At 36.2% G+C, this 26389-nt stretch overlaps 2 protein-coding genes across 2 annotated transcripts in view; one reads left to right on the forward strand and one right to left on the reverse strand.

The window, feature by feature from the left end:
• The window catches only part of LOC112053404 (Kv channel-interacting protein 1), a 133868-nt gene that overhangs the window by 47704 nt on the left and 59775 nt on the right, over nucleotides 1-26389 (reverse strand). The window lies entirely within an intron of this gene.
• LOC112053399 (lactase/phlorizin hydrolase-like) overlaps nucleotides 4912-26389 on the forward strand; it is a 36067-nt gene continuing 14589 nt past the window's right edge. Inside the window, exons 1-9 of the mRNA XM_052889861.1 lie at nucleotides 4912-4931; nucleotides 5486-5619; nucleotides 6748-6895; nucleotides 10592-10789; nucleotides 11577-11910; nucleotides 13075-13274; nucleotides 18371-18476; nucleotides 19888-20144; nucleotides 26181-26339. Coding sequence (XP_052745821.1) covers nucleotides 4912-4931; nucleotides 5486-5619; nucleotides 6748-6895; nucleotides 10592-10789; nucleotides 11577-11910; nucleotides 13075-13274; nucleotides 18371-18476; nucleotides 19888-20144; nucleotides 26181-26339 — 1556 coding nt within the window. The remainder of the gene's footprint in view (nucleotides 4932-5485; nucleotides 5620-6747; nucleotides 6896-10591; nucleotides 10790-11576; nucleotides 11911-13074; nucleotides 13275-18370; nucleotides 18477-19887; nucleotides 20145-26180; nucleotides 26340-26389) is intronic.

Genomic DNA, 26389 nt, shown 5'->3' on the forward strand with positions numbered 1-26389 from the left:
CCCTACCCCTACCCTACCCTACCCCTGCCCTACTCCTACCCTACACTACCCCTACCATACCCCTACCCTACCCCTACCCTACCCTACCCTACCCTACTCATTAAGGCTGTACTTCTTTATTTATTCCTCCCACCGCGAGTCGCGTCGAGCGCGGCAACCGTTACACAAAAATAATCCATATAGCATGAATTAGTATTCACGCGCGATGGCTTAGCATATTTCTTGTATAACTTTGGTGTTTCTTTACCGATTTTATGATTCTTTTTTTATTGAATAGGTTATAATATTAACTTTCTTATTAGGGATGAGTGATGAGTGTTATAAACATAAGAGTAGACAAATATAATTAGAAAGCTCCGAACTGCTAAGCTATTGGGAATTACACGTGTTATTGTGAGTCAACCATAAAAGATAGACATATATATGCTGTTGTGTTTTTATAGATAATTTTAAGGAGAACATTTCCGTCATACATGATTTCTATGTAGCTTTAACCTTTAAGGTTGTAACCTGTACACGCGACGGAAGCTTAAAAAATTGAGTAACTTCTCCCGTTTTCTCAACATTTCTCTTCACTGCTCTGCTCCTATTGATCATAGCGTAATGAAAAGTATACTATAACCTGCTTAGGAGTATGTAGAATAATTGTACCAAGTTTCGTTAAAATCCGTCGAGTAGTTTTTGTTTCTATAAAGAACATACAGACAGACAGACAAAAATTTTACTGATTGCATTTTTGGCATCAGTATCGATCACTAATCACCCCCTGATAGTTATTTTGGAAATATATTTCATGTACAGGATTGACCTCTCTACAGATTTATTATAAGTATAGATTAGTCCGGCAATTAATTAGACGGACGACTAGTACTAGACTATAAAGTTTCAGCTTTAGAAATATAATATTTAAATAATTGGTTGTTGTTTTATTTTTGGCATCTTCTTTATTACATTTATAGTAGTAACGACAAATCACTGCCACCCTATGTCAGCCACCGACGGTCAAGCCGTTAGCGCTGCAGGCATGTGAGATTACTTGATCGTCAGTAAGCAAACGGCAGTACCCACGCGGCATACTATACAAGTCATGTACGCAGTGACCAACACACGATCAATTATAGTCGTGGATGCTACAGAATCGTGAGAATAATTGACCGTTTGTGGCTAGCATAATGGGGCATCGATCTAAGTAGACGCAAAACGCAATGGAATCTGTGTTTCTTAAAGTATATTATAGCTTGGCAAATTCGTTCGCAACACTACCGATGGTCTGCGCGGGCCGGGGGGCATGTAGCGATGAATGAAAAACCCACGACTGATGCACCTCACTTCCCCGCACGCACTATTTCACACCTGCGTAGTATTTCCCCCCGTCGCCCGCATATCATAGGAGTTTGCAACAAACTTGCCAAGCTATAAGTGCTTTGAGTTCTGTTTACAAACAGGAAAATGAAATAAAAAAAAACTTGCTTTTCACCTCTCTAACTCAAAAATGATGTATTTGCTCTACGTAACCAGTGACGTCGTGTTTGCTCACTCAGTGAAATAAAAATATTCGACTGCTTTTGTTTTTGTCCATAGATAAGCGCTATAAATTTCAATGTCAAGTTGTTTGAAGAAGGCACAAAGAAGGTTGTTATTAAAAAAAAATGAGAATGTTATTAAATAAATAATAAATAGAAATTCAATCCCGTTTTAATTATTGTTATTAATAATAATTTATTTATATAATAGTATTTTGAAATAAGGGAATGGACGTTTTTTTTTTTTTTTCAATTTGTTTCAGTAGTTTGGCAAAGATGTGTAACCATTCTGCAGCCTAGGTGATAGACCTCACACCGAATATTTTGAATTTAGAACACTATGGAACGCAACGCGGATTCCTTGTACCTAATAATAATATAATTTGTTTCAATCCGATTTTTTTTGAATTTAGAACATACGTGATTATATTAGGAAATGTTTGGATACTTTGTACATTATTGTAGCTACGAGTAGGTGCGTTAATTTTTAAATCACCATACGTTATGGTTTTTCTTTATTTTTACTGGTAAATTTGTTTTTAAGACTTATTTAGGTACATTCTGTATTAACCATATAAAACATATAAGAAAATTAAACCTTTTTTATAGTTATATTTTTTTATAAATTATATAAATGATGCATAAAATATCTGAACGAATAGCGGGAAAAACAAAAGCAATCTTTTTTTTTAATAAATAACTCCGATTGAATTAAAACAACAAGTAATTGACAGCGAATTGGTCTTTTTACCGGCAGCAAAAATACCTAAAAGCTTATGATTACACATCTTGTATATTTCGCTATTGAGGTGAAAAGTTGTATGTATTACACTAGAGCAAAGTATTTGTCTCTTGTGCCTTTGAATCCCTCATTACGCTCAAGATTCTAACCTAGAATCACTCGCTACGCTCGTGATTCAATTATAGAATCCTTCGCTTCTTTGGGATTCAAACTCGGCACTCGACGAACAAATTCAGACTATGCTCACTTGTTGAATAAATAACTATTGTATTTTTGATTGAAAATATTATCTAAAACAAGATGTAGGTATCTCAAGGGTCTATTATACAATACTATCTAAAACGAGATGTGTTTCAAGGGTCAAGACTTATCGTTATCAGTGATAATGTGGAGTACATTACGCTGTATGATGTAACGCCGACTGATATTAAATACAAAACAAACAATTTTTTTTTATTGATACTGAAACTGAAAACGTGAAACTTTCTCTGGTATGCAGGTTTCCTCACGATGTTTTCCTTCACCGTTTGAAACACGTGATATTTAATTTCTTAAAATGGACACAACTGAAAAGTTGGAGGTGCATGCCCCGGACCGGATTCGAACCCACACCCTCCGGAATCGGAAGCAGAGGTCTTACCCACTGGACTATTACGGCAGTACAAATCAAAATTACAATCTTAATTCTCTGCGTTTGTGAAGTCTGCCAATCCGCATTGGGCCAGCGTGATGGATGGCCTCATTCTGAGAGGAGACTCGAGCTCAGCAGTGAGCCGAATATGGGTTGGTTAACGAAGACTTGAAACTTGAGTTAACAATACAAATCGTGTCGTGCAAAGAATGGTTGCAGGAAAACTACATATTTTCCACTTTGAACAGCCAGGATTATCCTTTGCGCAAAAATGTATCGTAAAAATCATTAAAATCGGTCGAGCCCAATGATAATTGTATACTATAGATCGGTTATGTCCCTACAAAATCACCGCAAAAAGTGATCCGAATAATAGGCTACTGAGCGCACACATGCACAATTTTGTCTTTAATTCCATTATAAATTTATGTTTATACAGTTTTTACACTTCCTGAACACACAACTAGACGATATTTAGGTATTATTTGTATATATAACGTTCGTTGTTCGTTGTTGTCGGCCTCCGTGGCGTAGTGGTATGCGCGGTGGATTTACAAAACGAAGGTCCTGGGTTCGATCCCCGGCTGGTTTTTGATTGGAGATTGAGATTTTCTTAATTTGTCCAGGTCTGGCTGGTGGGAGGCTTCGGCCGTGGCTAGTTACCACCCTACCGGCAAAGACGTACCGCCAAGCGATTAAGCGTTCCGGTACGATGCCGTGTAGAAACCGAAAGGGGTGTGGATTTTCATCCTCCTCCTAATAAGTTAGCCCGCTTCCATCTTAGACTGCATCATCACTTACCATCAGGTGAGATTGTGGTCAAGGGCTAACTTAAAAAGAATAAAAAAAATAAAAAAAAAGAACTAACATTGAACTGTGTATAAATTTCCTCTTTTGAGCGCCTCATTTTTCATGCGATAGTAACACATCTAACAGTATCTAATATCATCGGTCGAGAGCCTCTTCGGAGGAGTGCGATCACAAATACCATGACGTTTATACAGGATGCTATTTCTCATAACTCTGGGGTTTAATATTAACTGAAAATGAATTTAAATAGTTTTATATTTTTTTCTTAAAATTATGTTCTTATTTATGTTCTTAAAATATTCAAAAAACATGTGTTCTAAAATTAATATTTTTCTAAGTAAATATTATCTCTTTGGTAAATTCTTGGGTAAGACCACGTGGCGTCTGCTATTATTTTGTATAGATCTATATCTATACTAATATATAAAGCTGAACAGTTTGTTTGTTTGGTTGAACGCGCTAATCTCAGGAATTCACTTCAATTCAATTCGAAGTGAAAAACTACTGGTCCGATTTGAAAAATTCTTTCAGTGTTAGATAGCCCATTTATCGAAGAAGGCTATAGGCTATATATTATCCCCGTACTCCGACGGGAACGGGAACCACAGGGATGAAACCGCGTGGCGTCAGCTAGTATAATATATGTAAAATTTGTCCTTGATTTTTTTTTTTTTTTTATTCTTTTACAAGTTAGCCCTTGACTACAATCTCACCTGATGGTAAGTGATGATGCAGTCTAAGATGAAAGCGGGCTAACTTGTTAGCAGGAGGATGAAAATTCACACCCCTTTTCGGTTTCTACACGACATCGTACCGGAACGCTGAATCGCTTGGCGGTACGTCTTTGTCGGTAGGGTGGTAACTAGCCACGGCCGAAGCCTCCCACCAGCCAGACCTGGACCAATTGAGAAAATCTCAAACGGCCCAGCTGGGGATCGAACCCAGGACCTCCATTTTGTAAATCCACCGCGCATACCACTGCGCCATGGAGGAAATTTTTTTTTAAGTTAAGCTCGTAGACCGACCCAAGACATTGTGATAACCACTGTACCATAGAGGCATCCATCAACTACCTGGAAATGAAAACTACAAGGGGGATCTTATCAACTCATCTTAAAACACGATAAGATATAGAAAGATATCGTAAATCATCTATATATATTGTTTTTGGGTTATTTTTCTGATTATTAGCAATTATATCATCTATGGCGCCAGTTCATTTCATGTAAGTACTATTACTTAAGAATTTACCTGAGATTTTTTTAATTCTCTACGTGTGTGAAGTTTGCCAATCAGCATTGGGCCAGCGTGGTGGACTATTTACCTAACCTTTCTCATTCTGAGAGGAGACTCGTGCTTAACAGTGAGCCGAAGAGTTATAAATGATGATGAACCTACAAGATTTTTACGATGGATATATGAAATCATTTATTAATTAGATTCATTTGAACGTAATTCCCGACGCGCCATAGTTCTAAATTCTAATAGATCTTCTGACTACCGTATTTTTTTTTAAATCTTTGACAAGTCAAGGGTTAACTTGTAGAGAATAAAAAAAAAACTTCACACGATTTATTTGTCTGCCTATTTCCATATATATTTCCCAATCAGCTATTACAATCTTTTTTTAACGACTTCCAAAAAGGAGGAGGTTCTACGTTCGCCTGTATGTATGTTTTTTTTATGTATGTCCAGCGATATTTCCGATATTTATCGACCGATTTTGAATTTTTTTTTTGTTTAAAAGGGTTTGCTTCCAGGTCCTATTTTTTTTTGCAGTGCATTGCTATGTGCGAGCGTTGCGTTGACGTATGCGTATAACGCACGGCACGAGGTGCGCAAGTTTCCGGATGGGTTCCTGTTCGGAACTGCCACCGCCTCCTACCAGGTGGAGGGCGCCTGGGATGTTGACGGTAAGACTTCTATAGTTCAGTTAATGAAAGTAGAGACTATAATCGCATGGAAAATTTAAAAAAAAAACGGAGGCATTTCCAAAATTATAGTGCTAATATTGGGACGACTGGGAAAAAAAATTAAAAATATTTGGCATTTGCTATTGAATTTTTTGTATAGATAATTTTCGGTATACTATAAATTAATTTGTTAAAAAATTTCAATAAAAAAAAATTCAACCGACTTCCAATTCAAAAATTAACCTAAACTAAAAAGCAAAAAATAACCTCTTACCTATGTGCTACCTTCTAATCAGTTTGAAGGCGGTGCCAAGCCAGTGATGTTTTAATTCAAGCCGTTTAAATTACAAAATTTCTGTGGTCTTTCAGAAACGACTTTAATTAAAACACTAGATTGGCACAGCCGAACGTAGAACTTCCTTTTGGAAGTCGGTTAAAAATTATTTTTTTTAATTTGTTGGCTGATTTCAGTCCCTACTTTCAGTACCTAGTGTAAAAGGCATCTCAGAAATGGTTAATTAAATAAAAATCATTATATTACTATCACAGATTTAGCAAAAAGGACTACTAGCGCCATCTAGAATATATAATAAAACTGTAACAGGTACATTTTTTACATTCTGTACATTGAAGATATTTTGAAAATTTTTGTTGGGGGGCATTATCTAATCGAAACTGAAGCTAAAAATATTTTTTTTTCGATTTTTTGTCTGTCTCTCTGTCCGTGTTTTTTTGTTATTCGGGCATCACGCTGAAACTACTGAATGAATTCAAATAAAACTTTTGTTCAGTTTGAGACCATAATATGGAGAAGGTTATAGGATACTTTTTATTGCGAAAATAAAATAAGAAGGGGTGAAATAGGGGTTAAAACTTTGTATGGAAAGTACTTCATTTTTAGAGTTGCAGTTTTAATAATTTGTTCAAAAATCATAAAAGAAATATAATGTGATTCAAAAATTTTTATATTTAAACACCTAAATTGGTGAAATAGCTTGAAAGTTTATTTGAAAGTACTGATTTCCACGCGGACGAAGTCGCGGGCGTCCGCTAGTTTACAATAAAATAAAATATTGAGAAAGCTTGGTTTTTGTTGAAATTCAATAAAAACCGCATAAATGGTTACAGGTAAAACAGAGAACATCTGGGACCACTACACACACAACCACCCAGAGTTCATCAGAGACAAATCCAACGGAGACATCGCCGACAACTCGTACTATCTCTACAGGAGGGACGTGCAGATGATGAGGGAGCTGGGACTGGACTTTTACAGGTAATTATCCTATCGCTCGTAATACACTACTCACTAATACATTTGTATACAGGGTGCTCGGGAGTATTTGCCATAACTTATCCTATATATCCTACTGATATAATAGACGCGAAACTTTGTATGGATGTTTGTTTGTTTGTATGTTTATTATTCTTTAACTCTCCGGAACTACTGAAGCAATTTGGCTGAAAGGACCAAATGGCCCTTTATTATTTATAATTTGTATTTTTTACGGATAGAAGATATAAATTGCTGTTGAGAAAATAATTTTCAGAATTTTTGGAACCCGCATTAATTAGATATTTTTTTTTCGTTTGCTCCCTTGTCTACAAATAAAACATAGGCAATACAGTAAATGTGTTTAAAACAGTCAATAAAAACACCTGGAATGGAATTCATATCCGGTCTAAGCTGTCAATGTCAAATGTCAATAAGACACAAGTTAAAAAGAAACATGAAATCGTAGACAGAGAAGAAATGAACAAAGAAATCCATAAATTGCTTTAAAAACGCCATATACGAACGCTACTACGCGAAAATCGCTGAAAATCTGTCAGGGTGTGAGTTACAAGCATGTTGCCATGATAAAAATTCTTAATTAATATTGTCAGCTCTTGAAAAAAATACATTTTATTTAATTAATTTAAAAAAATGCGGTTTCCAAAAATTAAGCCCTATATTTAATGTTCTTTTAAGATACAAATAATTTTCTCTGCTTAGTTGACACTCAGAATAAAGGCCCAGCCTCCATACAAAATTGGGACATTCCTTTGGAATGGAAATAGATTTTACTCTGGATTAACACATACGCTACTTTCATCCCGCAAAAATCCACGGTTCCCGAGGGATTTGTGAAAAAGTAAATTCCACGCGGTCGAAGTCGCGGGCATTCGCTAGTAACTAAAAAATAAAAACTTTGTATGTTTTATTACAAAGTAATACAAAAGATTCCGACTGTAACACACGCGTTTAACTATCTTTGCATTTTAGAATTTTAAAGTTTGGCTACGTCACAATGGGGATGATGACTAGGTTTGAATATATTGATTTTTATGATACATTCGGGTAAATAACGTCATTGTTAGCTAATTTATACATAAAAAGCAAAGATTGTCTGGATATTTGCAAAATAAATAAGATCATAAAATTTCAAAATCTATTAAATTTTTTTTATCGTAATAAGATGAAAATTCATACAGTTTTAGCTTCCTTACATTAAATGTGACATTTTTCTATAAATGAACTATAAACATAAACGCACAAATAACAAAGATATTAGTAATTTTGTTTGAACGCCCATACAAATCTAACGATCATCGAGCCAACGACGTTGCTAAATCGTGCCATTTTGTATGGAGCGTTTTTCAGGGATCCGCGGCAGCGTCTCAAATCTGACCCTTTAAATCCCTGTAATGATCGCAGATACCCTGTTACTTTTACAAAATTGCTTTGCTATTAGTATACTCTTAATTTATATACAATTTAAAAAACTGTCATCATCCCTATTATAAGGATGCGGAGACACATTTTAAGATCTTTTTACAAAAGAAATATTATTTACACCGAAAATATTTATTTGAGAACACATGTTCCTTGGACATATTTAATTAATTTCCCTTAAAGAATATAACTCTAGTATTATGGTAAATATTCCCTAGCACCCTGTATTACATATTAATATTAGATGAACCAAGAAAGCTGACGTTTGGATATGACGGGGGACTTTTCACCACAACCAAACCGGCTCGGTAATGCAATTTTTTGACTTTTTCAATCGATATTTCAATAAGTATGAGCGATAGGTGAAAAATGTAAATCGTCTTAATTATTGAGTTGTCCCCTAAAGAATATAAATTCATAATGATTTAGAAATAATATGCTTTAATATATTTCAAACGTCTTTATTTAATACATAAAATATTATGTCTTCATAATTATGAAGATTCAGAATTGAAGAAATTGAACATTTTTTTAATCGGATGAAAATTGCCGCCAGTTGCCACAGAGTGGTTGTAGAAAAACGTATTATGTCGTTATAAGACGCTAGGTCCAGAAAGAAATATTAAAATTATCATCAATTTAAAAATATTAAAGAGTCAACAAATCCCTGAAAATAATAAAAAAAATAGTATAATAATATTTTTAAAATGGCAAATCTGGATATTTTCAATAGCGGTTCTAATTCTTTTAAAAGTAAACTTAAAAACCATATGTCGAAGAATAATGTACTTTAAATGCATTCTGTTTTTGTTTTAAATGTAATTACTTATTGTTAATTCCCATTATTATTGTTGTAATTACATTTTTTTTTTCTTTCTTTCATTTAGTTTCTTTTTTTTATTTTTAGTGGTAGGTAGATTTAGTTTTTGTTTCTTTTGTTTTTAATGGTAAATTAAGAATTGTATTAAAATAAACGCATGTTGAGTTAGCCTGTAAGTGGGGTGTACAATGTAGCACATTACTTTTTAATGCATGTTATGTTTAATTAGTCATGAGTTTTTTTTTGTATACAACGTTGGCTTCCGAATAAATAAATAAATAAATAAATAAATAAAAATACCGCTAAAAATTTCAGACATCTAAAAGTACACACTAACTAGTGATCTCTTTTACCCGCCAAGAAATAGATAGAGATAGACGACAAGATGGCGGCACTTTTGATTAGTTCCGATTTTGGCCACGCGCAAACTTATCTTGCGCGCACTATAATGATATATACTATAACGTTTCTGGGATAATAGGCAAAGAGCCTACAGCTCTCATCCATACTCGTTGTAATGCAGGTCAATCTTTAATCACATTACCTAAACAAACATACATTATTATAATAACGCCTCATATTCATAGGGATAGGCAAAGAAAACGTCCATCTACTTGTTACGATCTTAGCATATTTCACTAGCTTGTTCCATTATAATAAACTACCCTGCGTATAGTTCTCGTACCCTTGAGAACACGGGGATAAAATATAGCCTAACACTCAAATAACGTGGATTTCGAGTTTTCCAGTAAAAGAATTTTCAGTAAGTAGATGTAGAGTTTGCCCCCTACACCAATAATAATTTTACACTTATTACTGTCCTATACAACAAAAAAGAGCCACAAAACGGGCAATTTCGTTATTTTCATTTTAACACAAAATTACTGAACCATTTTTCATGAAAAATGGTTCCATCTGATGGACCAATCTGGAAACGTTAACAACTCTTTCAAACAAAAAAGGAATTTTCAAAATTAGTTAAGAAACAACGAAGTTATGAGGTAACACACATTGAAAAAAATACATAAGACCGAACCTCCTACTTTTTTTGAAGTCTGTTTATAATATTCGTTATCAACTCATATTCAGCTCACTGCTAAGCGTGAGTCTCCTCTCAGAATGAGAGGGCTTAGGCCAATAGTCCACCATGCCCAATGCGGATTGGCAGACTTCACACACGCAGAGAATTAAGAAAATTCTCTGGTATGCAGGTTTCTTCACGATGTTTTCCTTCACCTCACAAAGTTTATAATATTACTAGCCGATTTCTTCTGACAATATATAACCTATAACACTCACAAATAACGTGACTTTCGAGTGGTAAAACAATTTTCAATCAAATCGTTAGTACATCCAGAGATTACCCCCTACAATACTACATACAACAATTAGTTAGATAAGTAATAAGTACATCAACAAATCGCTTCTTTTGCCAGGTTCTCCGTATCATGGACGAGGATCCTCCCATCCGGTTTCCCCGACAAGATCAACGAAGCCGGCGTACAGTACTACAACAAGCTGATAGACGAACTTCTCAAATACAACATTCAGCCAATGATGACGCTCTACCACTGGGATTTGCCGCAGAAACTGCAAGATCTAGGTGGATGGACCAATTCAGAAATTGTTACTTGGTATTCTGACTATTAATTTATTTATTTAAGTATATCTAGCCGACGTCCCCGTTCCCGAGAGTGCGGAGATAAAATATAGGCTTTAAGGCTAAAAAAATACAATACCACAAAATAATTTTCAAAATCGGTTCCGTATCTAGGGGCCGTTCAAATATTACGTAAGCAAAATTAGTACAATTACCCATTATGTACTCGTAAGTAGCCTGTTTGAGAATTATTTAGTTTTTAACTATTTTACAACAACCTTGTGTTTTTTGTTCTGACAAATACTTTGATATTAGACACGTATAATACCTAGAAAGTACATATTGCAATTTTAATGTAAAACTTTTTTTTAAATAATTTTACAACTATTGTTATCGCCGCGTTGCAACGACGGCTTCAGTGTGCTCGTGGCGTTCGTGCCGTCCACATCCCTTGTTGTGTAATTCTTTATGGGTTGCTTGGGATAAGCGGGGAGAGTGACTTAAGTGGAAAAGGGGAGTATTTGTTAACAGTCAAAGGATCCTTTAACCCTACACACAACGTTCACAAGTGCGTGACTTCACTCAAGGTCATTCTCTGCCATTCTAGAGTCTTATTTTGGTTACAGTTTGATTTGTTAATTAAGTTGTCCTGACAAATGTTGTGAATCATAACCTTTGTTCGACATTAGTTTTATTATTTTTGTAATCAGTTTTGAGTCTGTTGAAACTATAAATCTTATCCCAAGATATTTATTAAAAAAATATATATTAATTATGTCAAGGGCAAATAAAAAAAGATAACAATATGAATTGTCTTTCAGGTATTCCGATTATGCCCGGGTCATATTCAAGCTATTCGGTGAAAGAGTTAAACATTTCATCACAATCAACGAGCCGTATCAAATATGCAACAGTGCTTATGGGGTCAGCGATCAGAGTGGTCTAGCTCCGGCCCTGGATAGCAGGGGGGTGGGGGAATACATGTGCGCCAAGAACTTACTCCTCGCGCATGCTAAAGCGTACCACATTTACAATGAAGAGTTCAGACCAACTCAGAAGGGGAAGATATTCATATCCTTCAGCGCGCAGTGGTATGAACCAGCGACTGATAGCGAGGCGGATATAGAAGCGGCATATGATGCTAATCACTTCTATGTAAGTATGTTCTTCCTTATTTCCTGCGTCATTGGTCCAGTTAGTTAAGCTTTGTGCAGGATGGGAGTCCTGGGGCAGGCTATAAAATACTGAGTTTTTCACCTTACATTTTTTATCTATCCACCCCTATCGCAAAATCTGTTCTTATCGGACGTCTACTAACTATTAATTACCTCTCTGTCAAATTTCATTTATAAATTGTCAGTTGTTTCAGAGTGTATTCAGTGCAAATAAACAAAGAAATCTTTCATCTTCATAGTATTGGTATAGTTTATGTCTAATAAGATGTGATAGGCCAGTGGATAGAACCTCCGCCTTCGATTCGGAGGGCGTAGGTTCGAATCTGAAACTTTTTAGTTACGTGCATTCAAAGAAATTAAATATATAACGTGTCTGAAACTGTGAAGGAAAACCATCACGAGGAAATCTGCATACCTGAGAATTTTCGTAATTCTCCACGTGTGTGAAGTCTGCCAATCCGCATTGGACCAGCGTGGATTAAGGCTTATCCCCTCTCATTCCGAGAGGAGATTCGTGCTCAATAGTGAGCCGAATATGGGTAGTTAATGATTATTATGTCTATTGAGTTTTTTGATGAGGCGCTTGTTATCCCCTTTTGTATGCACCCAGGACAATCCCCCCCTGGACACGCCACTGCACATTACAGATCTAAATAGATTTTTTTTTTGAGATTCATGCTTCAATAGTGAGCTGAATATGGGTATAATGATGATAATGTCTAATGAGTTTTTTTAACAAACGCACTTGTTACCCCCTTTCATACGCACCCGAGACAATCCCCCCCTGGCCACGCCACTGCACATTGTAGATCTATTCCCATCAGGGCCGATGGTTCCTAACAAACCGATTCCTATCGAGTTAAATAATAAAAAAAAAAAGCCATTTATTTCTTACACAAGTACTAGTTTACAAGGTCTCCCTCTCTTTCTTTTGCCCACTGACCCCCTCCACTCTGTCACTCTTTTTGTCCATCTTTGATCTTGCAGACGGGCTATGTGTCCTGCCCACTTCCATTCAAATCCTATCGAGTTACCTTTTAAAAATCCACTAGATTTACGGACGTTAATAATTGAACCAAAAACACATTGATAATGAACGGGAAACAAATGAACTATTTGATCTTACGAGAGTTTTTTTTTTCAGTGGGCACAATACTCTTGGCCAGTATTTTCTGAAACCGGAGACTTCCCCCCAGCCCTGAAGAAGAGGGTAGCAGCGAGGAGCGCGGAGCAAGGCTACCCAAGGTCCAGACTGCCCGAGTTCACCCCGGAAGAAATAGAATTCGTCAAAGGAACCTCGGATTACTTCGGACTGAATCATTATTCGACCAATTATATCCACAGGTATATTCTCCATATTCTAGGTGTGTTTTGACGGCCTCCGTGGCGCAGTGGGTAGTGACCCTGCTTTCTGCATCCACGGCCGTGGGTTCGATTCCCACAACTGGAAAATATTTGTGTGATGAGCATGAGTGTTTTCCAGTGTCTGTGTGTATTTATACATTATATAAGTATTTATATGTAGTATATGTCGTAGAAATCGTAGAGTCATTAATAAAAATATGGACAGAACCGCTGACCTAACCTTGGTCATCGGCTCTGCCAATTACAATAGGTATGCTATGCTTAACCTCACTAATCGCTTACACAATACTACTCTTAATTTTACTATTTTACCCTGGTAGTTGTGGTAGAGGAAGTACATCGAGCAAGTCCCAGGACTTGTGACCATTGGGTGTGGTTTAAAGGCGCCTTTTAATACTAGTAAACACTCACCAACCCTGCCCGACATGCTCTCCATGCCCACAGTAAACAATTTAAGATCAATAATTACTTCATCACGAAACATTATCGAACAAAATCACTAACGCGACAAGCAGCATGACGCCTCAAGCTGCTCAACAAAGAATTGAACCAATTAATAGCCCAAGTCACTAATCACTTTCCTTTTCTTATTAACACTACTTAACATTACACTATTTCACTATACTTAACAAATAGAAGACGATTATTCCATCTTAAAAACGCGATTAGAACTGAATTACTAAATCAGCAGACTACGGAGACAGACGGAGGCAGGATGCCTCACTAGAGTGAATACACAGTGACAGTACACGCGTACGCGCCATTTGGGACGCGATGCCATTGGATGAGAGTTACGTGATCTCCTATTGGTCGATCGCCGCCACGTTCGTTATGGTGGTAACGTTTTACAATCTTAATTACTTCAAGAGTAAATAATCAAAACCTAATTACATGAAAACTTGATTCTAAATTTATTAAATTAATTAACGTAGATTTTGCTGATCATTACGACAGCAAAATCTCAACACAGAACCTAAAGAGTTTCTTTTCTACTGCTGTCAACTGTCATCAATACTTGAGAGACCAATTATTAATCAAATCAAAACGGAACAGTATTTTGACTGCAAAATGATCAGACCACTAGATAACAAGTCGATTCGAAATAACCACAGAGCAAACATGACAACTATTAGGTCTGAGGCCATAGAGCCTTCAGTGAGCCAAGCTTCCCCGGCGACACGGCCATACTGACGTGCGGTGCGTGCTCTGCAGCGCCTCCAGTTCTTTTCTGTAAATAAAAAAAAAAATTCTGAAGCTAGATACTTTCACAATTAACCTAGGCTTTGTTTGAATCTAGAAACTTGTGTTTTTCGAATAGTTAGTTACCTTAAACAAGGCTTAACTTCAGTATCTAAAATTAAAACGTTTAGTTATCTTGGCTGAACGTGACAAGGCTGAACTATAAGACGTGTGACAACACAAACTTGCTATGAACGTTGAGAAAGAGAATATTTATAAGTTTATTTCATATTGACGCTTGCTACACGCGACAACAGCTAATGATTCATATGTACACTGCTCGCTCCACGCGAAAACAGATAATAATAATTTATATTGACACTGCTCGCTCCACGCGACAACAGATAAATATTATAATTATAAAATAAGTAAGTATGTTGTATTTTAAGTGTACACGTAGACACTGCTCATAATTTTCATATGAATACAGTTATAACGTGGTGTGTAGTATAGGTAGGGAATCAGGTGAGATAGATCCACGTAGAAGGCTCTAGGGGAGTTTGGGAAGGTCGATGCTGTGGTGCTAAGCGGTTATCTAGCGCCGTGGTCCACAGGGGATAGACAAGGTTGGTCGTTATACAAGGCACCTCAGGCCAACGACATCTTTTGGTGGTCGCTGGTCGGCTCCATACGCCAACGACATATTTTGAGTGCCACATGGCATCTTTTAGTGGTCGCCGGTCGGCTCCATACGCCAACGACATCTTTTGAGTGCCACATGGCATCTTTTGGTGGTCGCCGGTCGGCTCCATACGCCAACGACATCTTTTGAGTGCCACATGGCATCTTTTATTAGTTATAAACGACTCCACGCCGCCAATAAGTAAAATTATAAATATTCTCATTACTCTTTCTTTTAAAGTGTTTGTGATGATGTTTGTGTAAATGTTAAAATAATTGAAACTATATTCACCGGGAATAAATAGTCCACGCAGTTGTCAATGTAGTAGACGACACAGGCAGCACGCCAGCTCCAGTGGTCACAATAGCCGCAGGCTGCAACGACTGCAGAAGTAGTAGCGGGCTGCGCGGCTGTAGTGGCGTTAGACGTTTGACACCGTTAATACCAGAGGCAACACGGCCGCCTGAAGATCACCAGGGCGAACAGGTCGCCTCAATTGGTTATCTGTGACCCTGCAAGGCCTCCAATGACGACCAGATACCGCTCTTGAGCACTCTGTGTACTTCACTATAAGGATTGCTAAACAAAGGTGAAGCGACGTTTGGTTGTTTTTAATTAAAACCAAGTAGTCTACTTACTAATAGTGGTTTTTTTTTTTTTACCACCGCCTCGGCCATTCTACTTTGGATGTAAACATGCAGGGCTTCTATATCGATGACCCTACTGTCAAAGTCAACTAGATTAAGAAGTTTAGGTACTACCCAATTTTGACTACATACAAGAAGTCTTAACGAAGCTATACCAAATATTGTTTGTACTTTACAGTAAAAAGAGCATTGCAAATAACCAAAGATAGTATTTCGTTACCTGGAGTCACTATGTGTAGTTCGTTGCAATGCCTGTCACAATAAGTCTTGGAAGCTTCTGAGGAATTGTCTTCCATCATCAATAATTTATTTTGGGGATGTAAAGAGGCGGAGAAGTTCTTAAAGTAAACCCTTGGTACAATCTGAATTAAATGAAAAGTAAGAGACGCAATCTAACTAAGGAAAATGCTGTACGCCACGTAAACGCAATATCTATTTTGAAATTATCGGTAAAAGATTCGCACACTCGGCTCAAACCGTCGCGGTTTTTAACTAAAAGTACTCGACTCGCAAACGCATAACGTTTGCAAACGATAAATTTTAAAAGTAACGTAATAAGTTTGCAACGTAATGAACATTTCTCAATTTTTTTTTTTTTTTCTTTTTTCTTTTTTCTTTTTCTTTTTCTTTTCTTTTCTCTTTGTCTTTTACGTTATTACATTATTTATTTGGATGCGATATGGCGACACGGGCATCACGGCAACCATTGCCGATTCAACTCAATGACGCATCAATATTAAATTGTCAAAACTATTTTACGGTTTTAAGTCCAACTTAGTTACCACAAGAAAAAGTGAGGGTAGTTATCAAATAAAATTAATTTCATCAGGAATTTCACAAATTACAAATTAAGTTGCACTTTCATTGTCAATGTCAGGATTTGGTACAGATTGACCGGCAGAAAGGGATCGCTGGAGCGATCCCACTTCTGATGTCGTAGAAATCGTAGAGTCATTAATAAAAATATGGACAGAACCGCTGACCTAACCTTGGTCATCGGCTCTGCCAATTACAATAGGTATGCTATGCTTAACCTCACTAATCGCTTACACAATACTACTCTTAATTTTACTATTTTACCCTGGTAGTTGTGGTAGAGGAAGTACATCGAGCAAGTCCCAGGACTTGTGACCATTGGGTGTGGTTTAAAGGCGCCTTTTAATACTAGTAAACACTCACCAACCCTGCCCGACATGCTCTCCATGCCCACAGTAAACAATTTAAGATCAATAATTACTTCATCACGAAACATTATCGAACAAAATCACTAACGCGACAAGCAGCATGACGCCTCAAGCTGCTCAACAAAGAATTGAACCAATTAATAGCCCAAGTCACTAATCACTTTCCTTTTCTTATTAACACTACTTAACATTACACTATTTCACTATACTTAACAAATAGAAGACGATTATTCCATCTTAAAAACGCGATTAGAACTGAATTACTAAATCAGCAGACTACGGAGACAGACGGAGGCAGGATGCCTCACTAGAGTGAATACACAGTGACAGTACACGCGTACGCGCCATTTGGGACGCGATGCCATTGGATGAGAGTTACGTGATCTCCTATTGGTCGATCGCCGCCACGTTCGTTATGGTGGTAACGTTTTACAATCTTAATTACTTCAAGAGTAAATAATCAAAACCTAATTACATGAAAACTTGATTCTAAATTTATTAAATTAATTAACGTAGATTTTGCTGATCATTACGACAGCAAAATCTCAACACAGAACCTAAAGAGTTTCTTTTCTACTGCTGTCAACTGTCATCAATACTTGAGAGACCAATTATTAATCAAATCAAAACGGAACAGTATTTTGACTGCAAAATGATCAGACCACTAGATAACAAGTCGATTCGAAATAACCACAGAGCAAACATGACAACTATTAGGTCTGAGGCCATAGAGCCTTCAGTGAGCCAAGCTTCCCCGGCGACATATATAATTGTATATTAATATTATAATGTCAACTATCTTAGCACCCATAACACAAGCTACTCTGTATGCTTACTTTGGGGCTAGATAGTGATGTGTATTGTTTAAGTATAAGTATATTCAATGTACAGAATTTGACCTTACAGTTTTAAGATAAATAGATTTAACTCAGGTCTTATCCGTAGCTAGCTAGTTACCATCCTACTGGCAAATAAATATCACTAACCAATTTAGCGTTTAGGTTTATTGTTTACAAGTTAGCCCTTGACTACAATCTCACCTGATGGTAAGTGATGAAAGCGGGCTGACTTGTTAGAAGGAGGATGAAAATCCACACCCTTTTCGGTTTCTACACGACATCGTACCGGAACGCTAAATCGCTTGATGATACGTCTTTGTATTTGCTTTGAAGCTTCCCACCAGCCAGACCTGGACCAATTAAGAAAACCTCAATCGGCCCAAAAACCTCAATCGGCCCAGAAAATATAGTTCCGCTAGTTAGTAATCAGGACTGCCAAGCCCTCTGATGTGAACCAAAGCATCAGAGAGGCCGTCATGATGATGATGATGATGATGATGATGATGATGATGATGATGATGATGATGGTATTTGTGTTGGACAGAAATGAGAGCGTGCCAGTGTACGCCAGCCCGTCGTTCGCTGACGACCTGGGCGTCGGCAGCTTCACACTACCGGAGTGGTTGTTGGGAGAGTCGACGCGAACTAAGGTATACACCCCGGCAACTAACTTGAGCCCAGTGGATATGACCTCTGCCTCTGATTCCGGGGGGTGTGGGTTCGAATCTTTCAGTTTTCAGTTGAGTGCATTTAAAAAAATTAAATAACACGTGTCAGAACGGTGAAGGAAAACATCGTGAGGAAGCCTGCATACCAGAGAATTTTCTCAAGCAAGCAATTTGTGCAAGCCGATAAGTTATGGAATGCTCTCCCTTTGAACATACAGCAATCAAAGACAATGGACATTTTTAAAAATACCGTAAAGACTCATTATCTGGTGCAGTAAACACGATCTGTATCTATTATTTCTCTTCAATATAATGTATTTATTAGTATATTTTGATATGTATTTTATTCATTATTGTACGTATTTGTGTTATATTGTTTATGTATTAGGATGTAAATTATTTGTATGTATGTATATTACTAATACTATGGTTATTTTTGTTTTACGCCACCTGCTGATGTCCTTCTATACCAGAGAATTTTCTCAATTCTCTGGTAGACTATTCAGCGTGGTAGACTATTGGCCTAACCCCTCTCATTCTGAGAGGAGACTCGAGCTCAACAGTGAGCCGAATATGGGTTGATAACGAAGTAACTTGAGCCAAAATGACAGTTACACTTTGTTTGTGTATTTGACTACCTTTGAATATATTGATGTTTATGAGTAATTTTAAGTCATTATTAACAAATGAATACATGAAAAACAAAAATTATTGTCAAAATAATTTAATTATTAATAATTATTTATTTGCGAAAACTTGTAATTGGCTATAATCTCTTTTCTATGTTGTTACTTTTATTATCTTTGTATTTAGCTGTAAGTTTTCCTTTCTAAATAAATAAAAATAAATAAAATAAAATAAAATAAAATATTTATAATGTTTCCCGTTCCTGTAGGAATACGATACAGAGATAGAATATAGCCTGTAACACTCGGGGATAGTGTAGCTTCACAACAGTGAAAGAATTATTCAAATCGGTTCAGTACTTTCAGATCCTATTCAAAACATACAAACAACGACATTCGACGGCCGCGTGGCGCAGTGGGTAGTGACCCTGCTTTCTGCATCCACGGCCGTGGGTTCGATTCCCACAACTGGAAAATATTTGTGTGATGAGCATGGGTGCTTTCCAGTGACTGTGTGTATTTATACATTATGTAAGTATTTATATGTAGTTTATAATTGTATATTAATATTATAATATCAACTATCTTAGTACCCATAACACAAGCTACTCTGTATGCTTACTTTGGGGCTAGATAGTGACGTGTATTGTGTTAAAAAAAAAATCTTCAAAGGTTCAAAAAATTCGATAATATTATTTTATCTACCACGGCACGTGTCAAGCACGCTAAATGTCTGTAGATATAATGAGGGAATCAAAAGTCGGTAATATGCAATGTATTTTCAGTACGTTCCATGGGGATTCAGGAAACTACTAAACCGCATCAAAGACGACTACAAAAACCCCCCCGTATTTGTGACGGAGAACGGCATCGCCTCGCACGGGGGGATCGTCGACAACGACCGAGTGACGTACTACAGGGGGTACCTGGATGCGCTCCTGGATGCACTGGAGGATGGCTGTGACGTCAGAGGATACACCGCCTGGAGTCTCATGGATAACTTTGAATGGACGGCTGGGTATACGTGAGTATCGCCATTTTTAAAACAAACTGGCCTTTTTTGGTCATTCACTATTTTGGTCTTTATTATCAAACTATTAATATAAACGTCAACCTATTTACCTACTGTGAAATATCACCAGTAAGCACCGGATGACATTTGTTACATAGAATTTCAATTTCGTGTATTATAAACTAGCATACGTCAAAGATAATGTATTAGCCTGTAGAACTGCATGTTGCCAGTGATAATCTATGGTTAGGGTTAGGCCCTACCAAACCAACCAACCATACTATAGTATATAGTACTTTTTTTTTAATTCTTTACAAGTTAACCCTTGACTACAATCTCACTCGATGGTATGTGATGATGTAAGATGGAAGCGGGCTAACTTGTTAGGAGGAGCCGGGGATCGTACCCAGGACCTCCGTTTTGTAAATCCACCGCGCATATCACTGCGCCACGGATGCCGTCAAAAGGCAAAAGGCAATTTTTGGTTTTTTTTCACTATGTTGGTCTTTATTATCAACCTAATAATATAAACGTCAACTTACCTACCTACTGTGTAATAATATAATAAATAATACCACCAGCAAGCACCGGATGACATTAATAGTTACATAGAATCTCGTATATGTCAACTAACATACGTCAAAGATAATGAAAAAGCCTGCAGAACTGCATGTTGCCAGTGATGACTTAAGGTTAGGGTTGCCAACCGTACATAATATACAGTATTGTACTATATTCCAGGTCTGCGTACTTTAAATATACTATACATGTATACTGTTGAAGAAATATACTATAGTACCCAAAAATACTACATTTTGAACACTGAAATCTAACAAATAAAATTTTTCTTTTAAAACTTTATGGACAGTTATATATACAAATGTAAATACATATAGCGTCTAGCCTATCCGAATTTGATCAGGTACCATATTGAGTTCCACGGAAAACGGATTCGGAAAAAAGTAATGTATGCGACCGTCCTTAGTCTTATAAATATTAAATATGACAGGACATGACATCTACTATAGTATTTTTTTCCTTACATGGCAAAAAAGGTAAACAAAGATCCGTCGTCACTGCATTCACATATTTCTCACAAACCGTCCGTTTAAACTAAATCATTTATATACACATCACTTCATTTAACGCGCACACCGCGAATTACATAAAAACTGCTTGTAATTAACTATTATATCACATTTATTTCACTAAAAACGAAATCACAACAAGTTTTATTTCTACAGATTAACGAAAATGTTGCGAATTTGACATTTCGTAATGCTAGATTGTCTATGAATTGAAGAGACGGGAAAGATACATGAAATTATAACTTGTCGATAATTATGTACATATTTTTTAATTTTAATATTTGTGTCCTTTGTGGCTTATAAATAAAATAAATGTGTATCTTTATTAACACAGCACCAAAGAATATATTATACTCCATGGAGAAGAAGTAAATCTACATACATGAAAACGTTGGACATAGCAGCGACATTATTTCCGCATACGAATATTTTTTCATAAAGTCAGTGGCAATTTTAAATGGAGATTTTTGATTTTAAAATAGTTGAAGGACCTAATTGAGAAAAAACAAATAATAATTTAAAAAAATACATACAACCGACTTCAAAATATTAACGTACCCACGAAATTAAAAAAGGGAAAAATAATATCATTATATTTTCTGCCAAGCCAGTGTATTCAATCTATTAATTCAAGGTGTACCCTATCGTAAAGATTTTTGTTTCTCAGACATTATTTTTGTCTGTCATGTGTTTTTTTCAGTAACGACTTAAGTCAACATCAGACGGGCTTGGCAGCGACTTCAAAATGATCAATAAGTAGAAAATATAATAATGTTATCTTTCCCTTTTTAGTTTCGTGGGTACGTTAACATTTTGAAGTCGGTGGTATTTTTTCATAATATTTTTTTTTTTTATATTTTTAATATACCGAATAAATAAATCAATCCATATGAAATTCAACCTAAAATCCACCCATCTGAAAGTCGGAATTTTCGGTTAGTTATATTATTGTTAGTCATACACTACTCAGCAATCAGCAATAATATAACAACCAAACAACAAATAAATAACAAGACTAACAATTGCAAACGAAACAAATAAGTAATGATGATATGGAACAAACATTGACACGACCTCACTGTTAGCATGGAAGCGACAATGTGGCACTTTTTGCTCGCAGTTAACTCATCCTAAACCGAGCTTAACCGATCGCGGCGCGAGTGCTCCCGAATGTTTGTAATTATATAGCAATAAAACCGATAAACCGATTCTTCAACCACTTGCAAAATTTTTAAATTAAGAATAAAGAAAACAATACACAAATACGACTTGAATATTATGATTGCTGGATCAAAAAAATAAATAAAAGATTTGAAATACTAATGGAAAAAAAATTATTACTTTTGTTTCGCAACATGGTGAGATTTTTATTTTTCTGGTATACGTAAATCGTGATAGTCAGAGTTATTAGGATATTATATAAAGAAGTTTGAGAGATAGTGATGTACAAGGGGCCGAAACTTTAGTACAAAGGTTTTTGAATATATGACATTATGCGGTAATAAATTTAGTAGGTTCTAGAGCTAGAAAAATGTTACGAATTATAATTAGAGACAGACAGTAAGTGTACATTAATTCCAATTATGTTCTACATAGTCATTTGGACTAGTGGTGTATAACCAAGGTAAAAAAAGAAAGAAATAATAATCTTTAATTCAATAGAAAAATATTTTTGTCGCTTTTTTGTTTTTCTCAATTGTTTTCTTCAACAATTTAAAAATTAAAAATTTTTATTATAAATTGCCGCTGACTTTATTTCAAAAATATTCGTATGCGGAAATAATGTCGCTACTATATCCAACAAAATGAAATGAAATGTTAATGTTTTTTAACTTTTGTAACTTTTGTATCTTTTGTAATTTTTAAAAATGTAAACTGTAAAATTTTTGTAATTTATGTACTTGGAAATAAAGGCTATATTATTATTATTATTATTATTACTATATCCAACATTTTTATGTATTTCATGATTCACTTCTTCTCCTTGGTGTATATATTCTTAAAATGATATTTAATTTCCTAAAATGCACACAACTGAAAAGTTGGAAAACGAAACGAATATGGAACGTATTCGTTTTTTAAGATGACGTATAGTAACGGATATTTTAGTTTAGTTATTTCAGATATAACGATACCTACTTGATATCGTTACGATGCCCGCGGTTAACTTCTCAACCCTACTGATTGTCTTTGGTTCATAGTCAGCCATTATTGTTGTTTAAAATTGACATCTAAGAAAATTTCAAGTATACATACTAATATTATAAAGCTGAGGAGTTTGTTTGTTTCATTGATTGAACGCGCAAATCTCAGGAACTACTGGTCCGATTTGAAAAATTCTTTCAGTGTTAGATAGCCCATTTATCGAGTAAGGCTATAGGCTATAAATTATCCCCGTATTCTTACGGGAACCGGAACCACGCGGGTAAAACCGCGCGGCGTCAGATAATAAATTATAAATAGTTGATATGACAGGGTTTTTGAGGAAGAGTAGTGTGTTGGTTTCGATGTGTAGAAATAAATTAGTAATTAGTAGTGTTATTTTAGAATGTTGGCGTTTATTGCTCATATGATTTATAATTAAAGTTAAGGAGAACAAGAAAAGAGAATTAGATTAATATGCGTATGACACAGATTAATCAATAATAGGCAGATGGAGCGCTCGGAACACGACGGTGTAGTACCCGTCACCTCAGACCAATTATAGAAGGACCTGTATCGCACTCATAGTCACAAACAAAATTGTCTGTCATTTTCTGAGGAAAACGAGCTTAGATTTGGTATATATCTAAAACTAAACTGGAAATTTTTGTCCGTTTTTTACATTATTCAACTACACAAAAAGGTATTTTTACGGAGCTCTTTAACTGACGAACACGATTACGACTATAGAGACAGTGTACGATTCTATAGAGACAGCTTTTATAATCGCATTAGATCGTCGATCATATACTTTGACAGAAAAAATTTTAATAAAAAAAATTCAACCGACTTCCAATTCAAAAATTAACCTAAACTAAAAAGCAAAAAATAACATCTTACCTATGTGCTACCTTCTGATCAGTTTGAAGGCGGTGCCAAGCCAGTGATGTTTTAATTTAAGCCGTTTAAATTACAAAATTTCTGTGGTTCTTTCAGAAACGGCTTTAATTAAAACATGACACTAGATTGGCACCGCCTTCAAACTGATCAGAAGGTAGCACATAGGTAAGATGTTATTTTTTGCTTTTTAGTTTAGGTTAATTTTTGAATTGGAAGTCGGTTGAATTTTTTTTATTAAAATTTTTATTTTTTAATTTTTAGTGTTAGCACACCTACAGAGTGTGAACAAAAATTAATAAGCAATTAGTTGAAACGTTATTTTTTTATAATAAGTATCTAAGTCCTACAATCCCAATTTTAAAAATACTACCTTAACTCATATACAAAATTTTACTCCCCCTTTATCCACACGTAATATGAATATTCAGAAAAACATGAAAGGTGACTGTCCTCCGTTTTCATCACCAGACCCCCTATGCAGTCACAATCCACATGGTTGGAAAGTTCTCATCAATATAAAATTTATCAAGTCCAAACACAAGGTAGCTACTGTGAACCGTCGAGGAGTTCCCTTAACTCTCCTTCATCTTCGTCACCAGACCCCTAATACAGTCACAACCTATCCAGGTGGAAAGTTCTCATCAATACAAAATTATCAAGTCAAAACACAAGGTAGCTACTGTGAACCGTCGAGGAGTTCCCTTAACTATCCTTCGTCTTCATCACCAGACCCCTAATACAGTCACAACCCACCTAGGTGGAAAGTTCTCATCAATACAAATTTATCAAGTCCAAACACAAGGTAGCTACTGTGAACCGTTGAGGAGTTCTCTTAACTGTCCTTCGTCTTCATCATCAGACCCTTAATACAGTCACAACCCATCTAGGTGGAAAGTTCTCATCAATACAAATAAATCAAGCCCAAACAAAAGGTACCTGCTGTAAATCGTTGACGAGTTCCATCGTCTGTGTTTTGGCTCCATCATCAGACCAACTCCAGACCTTCATAAAATTGTAGTGATTTAAAATACCTTATGGAAACACTAACAAACGCACTAGCCGTCCCTACAATTTTCAAAAGATCCCCTCGATTTCTCCAGGATGCCATCATCAGATCCTGACATGAAAAAAATGGGACCACCCTGGAATCAAACCCTTCAAAACAAAAAAAGAATTTTCAAAATCGGTCCACAAATGACGGAATTATCGCTGGACATACATAAAAAAAAAAAAAAAAAAAAACATACATACAGTCGAACGTAGAACCTCCTCCTTTTTGGAAGTCGGTTAAAAAGTAACACCTACCGAGGCAGGTCCTATATAATAGTTGGTCTGAGCCCGTCACAAATACGAAATTCAAAAACGAATACGTTCTCGAGTTATTACGACTCGAAGCGTCGCATCAGTCAATTTCAATTTTATTCAAGAAAAATAGCGTCTTATGTTTTTAAATATTTAAAAAACTGTTTACAAAAAGTAAAGAAATAAAATGGAGTATTTTTTTTATTGGTATTATTGATTATTATCTTAATTTACGTACTTAATTGTTGTTAGTGTAAATTTTGAAATACAAATTATGAAAAAAGTTTGTATATGCCGTCAAGGAAACGCATGATGTTTATTTTTTTTATGGGTTGCAACGGCTTTGCACGTTACTTGTAAAGACTCTAGTTACTCTGTGGCGTATGACAGATCGTTCACGATAGCAGTCTTTTCGTTAGAAGTCCTTAAAAGAGCCGCATGATAGGCGGGCGTGTGGTCTTCGTACACGCTGGACTCGCCTATTGGTCAGCTCCTCGCTCGGCGTCCTCGGTAGCCAATGGGACAGCGCGATGACATGAGACGCCTGACGTAGTGTTTAGTGATTGGTGGACGGCGCTAGTGATGGGAAGCGTGAACATACTGACATATTTTTCAGGGAACGCTTCGGTCTGTACGAGGTGAACTACGACAGCATCTACCGCACCCGCACCCCGCGCAAGAGCGCCTACGTGTACCGCGAGTTGCTGCGCTCGCGTAGTCTCGACCACCACTACGAGCCTGACCTGACGCAGCCGCTCACCATTGCACCCGGACACTGACGTCATGATACACAGACTTGTAGAATATAATATGAAACATTTAGTT

Source organism: Bicyclus anynana, chromosome 26, assembly GCF_947172395.1.
Source record: "Bicyclus anynana chromosome 26, ilBicAnyn1.1, whole genome shotgun sequence".
NCBI classification, from domain to species: Eukaryota; Metazoa; Arthropoda; class Insecta; order Lepidoptera; family Nymphalidae; genus Bicyclus; species Bicyclus anynana.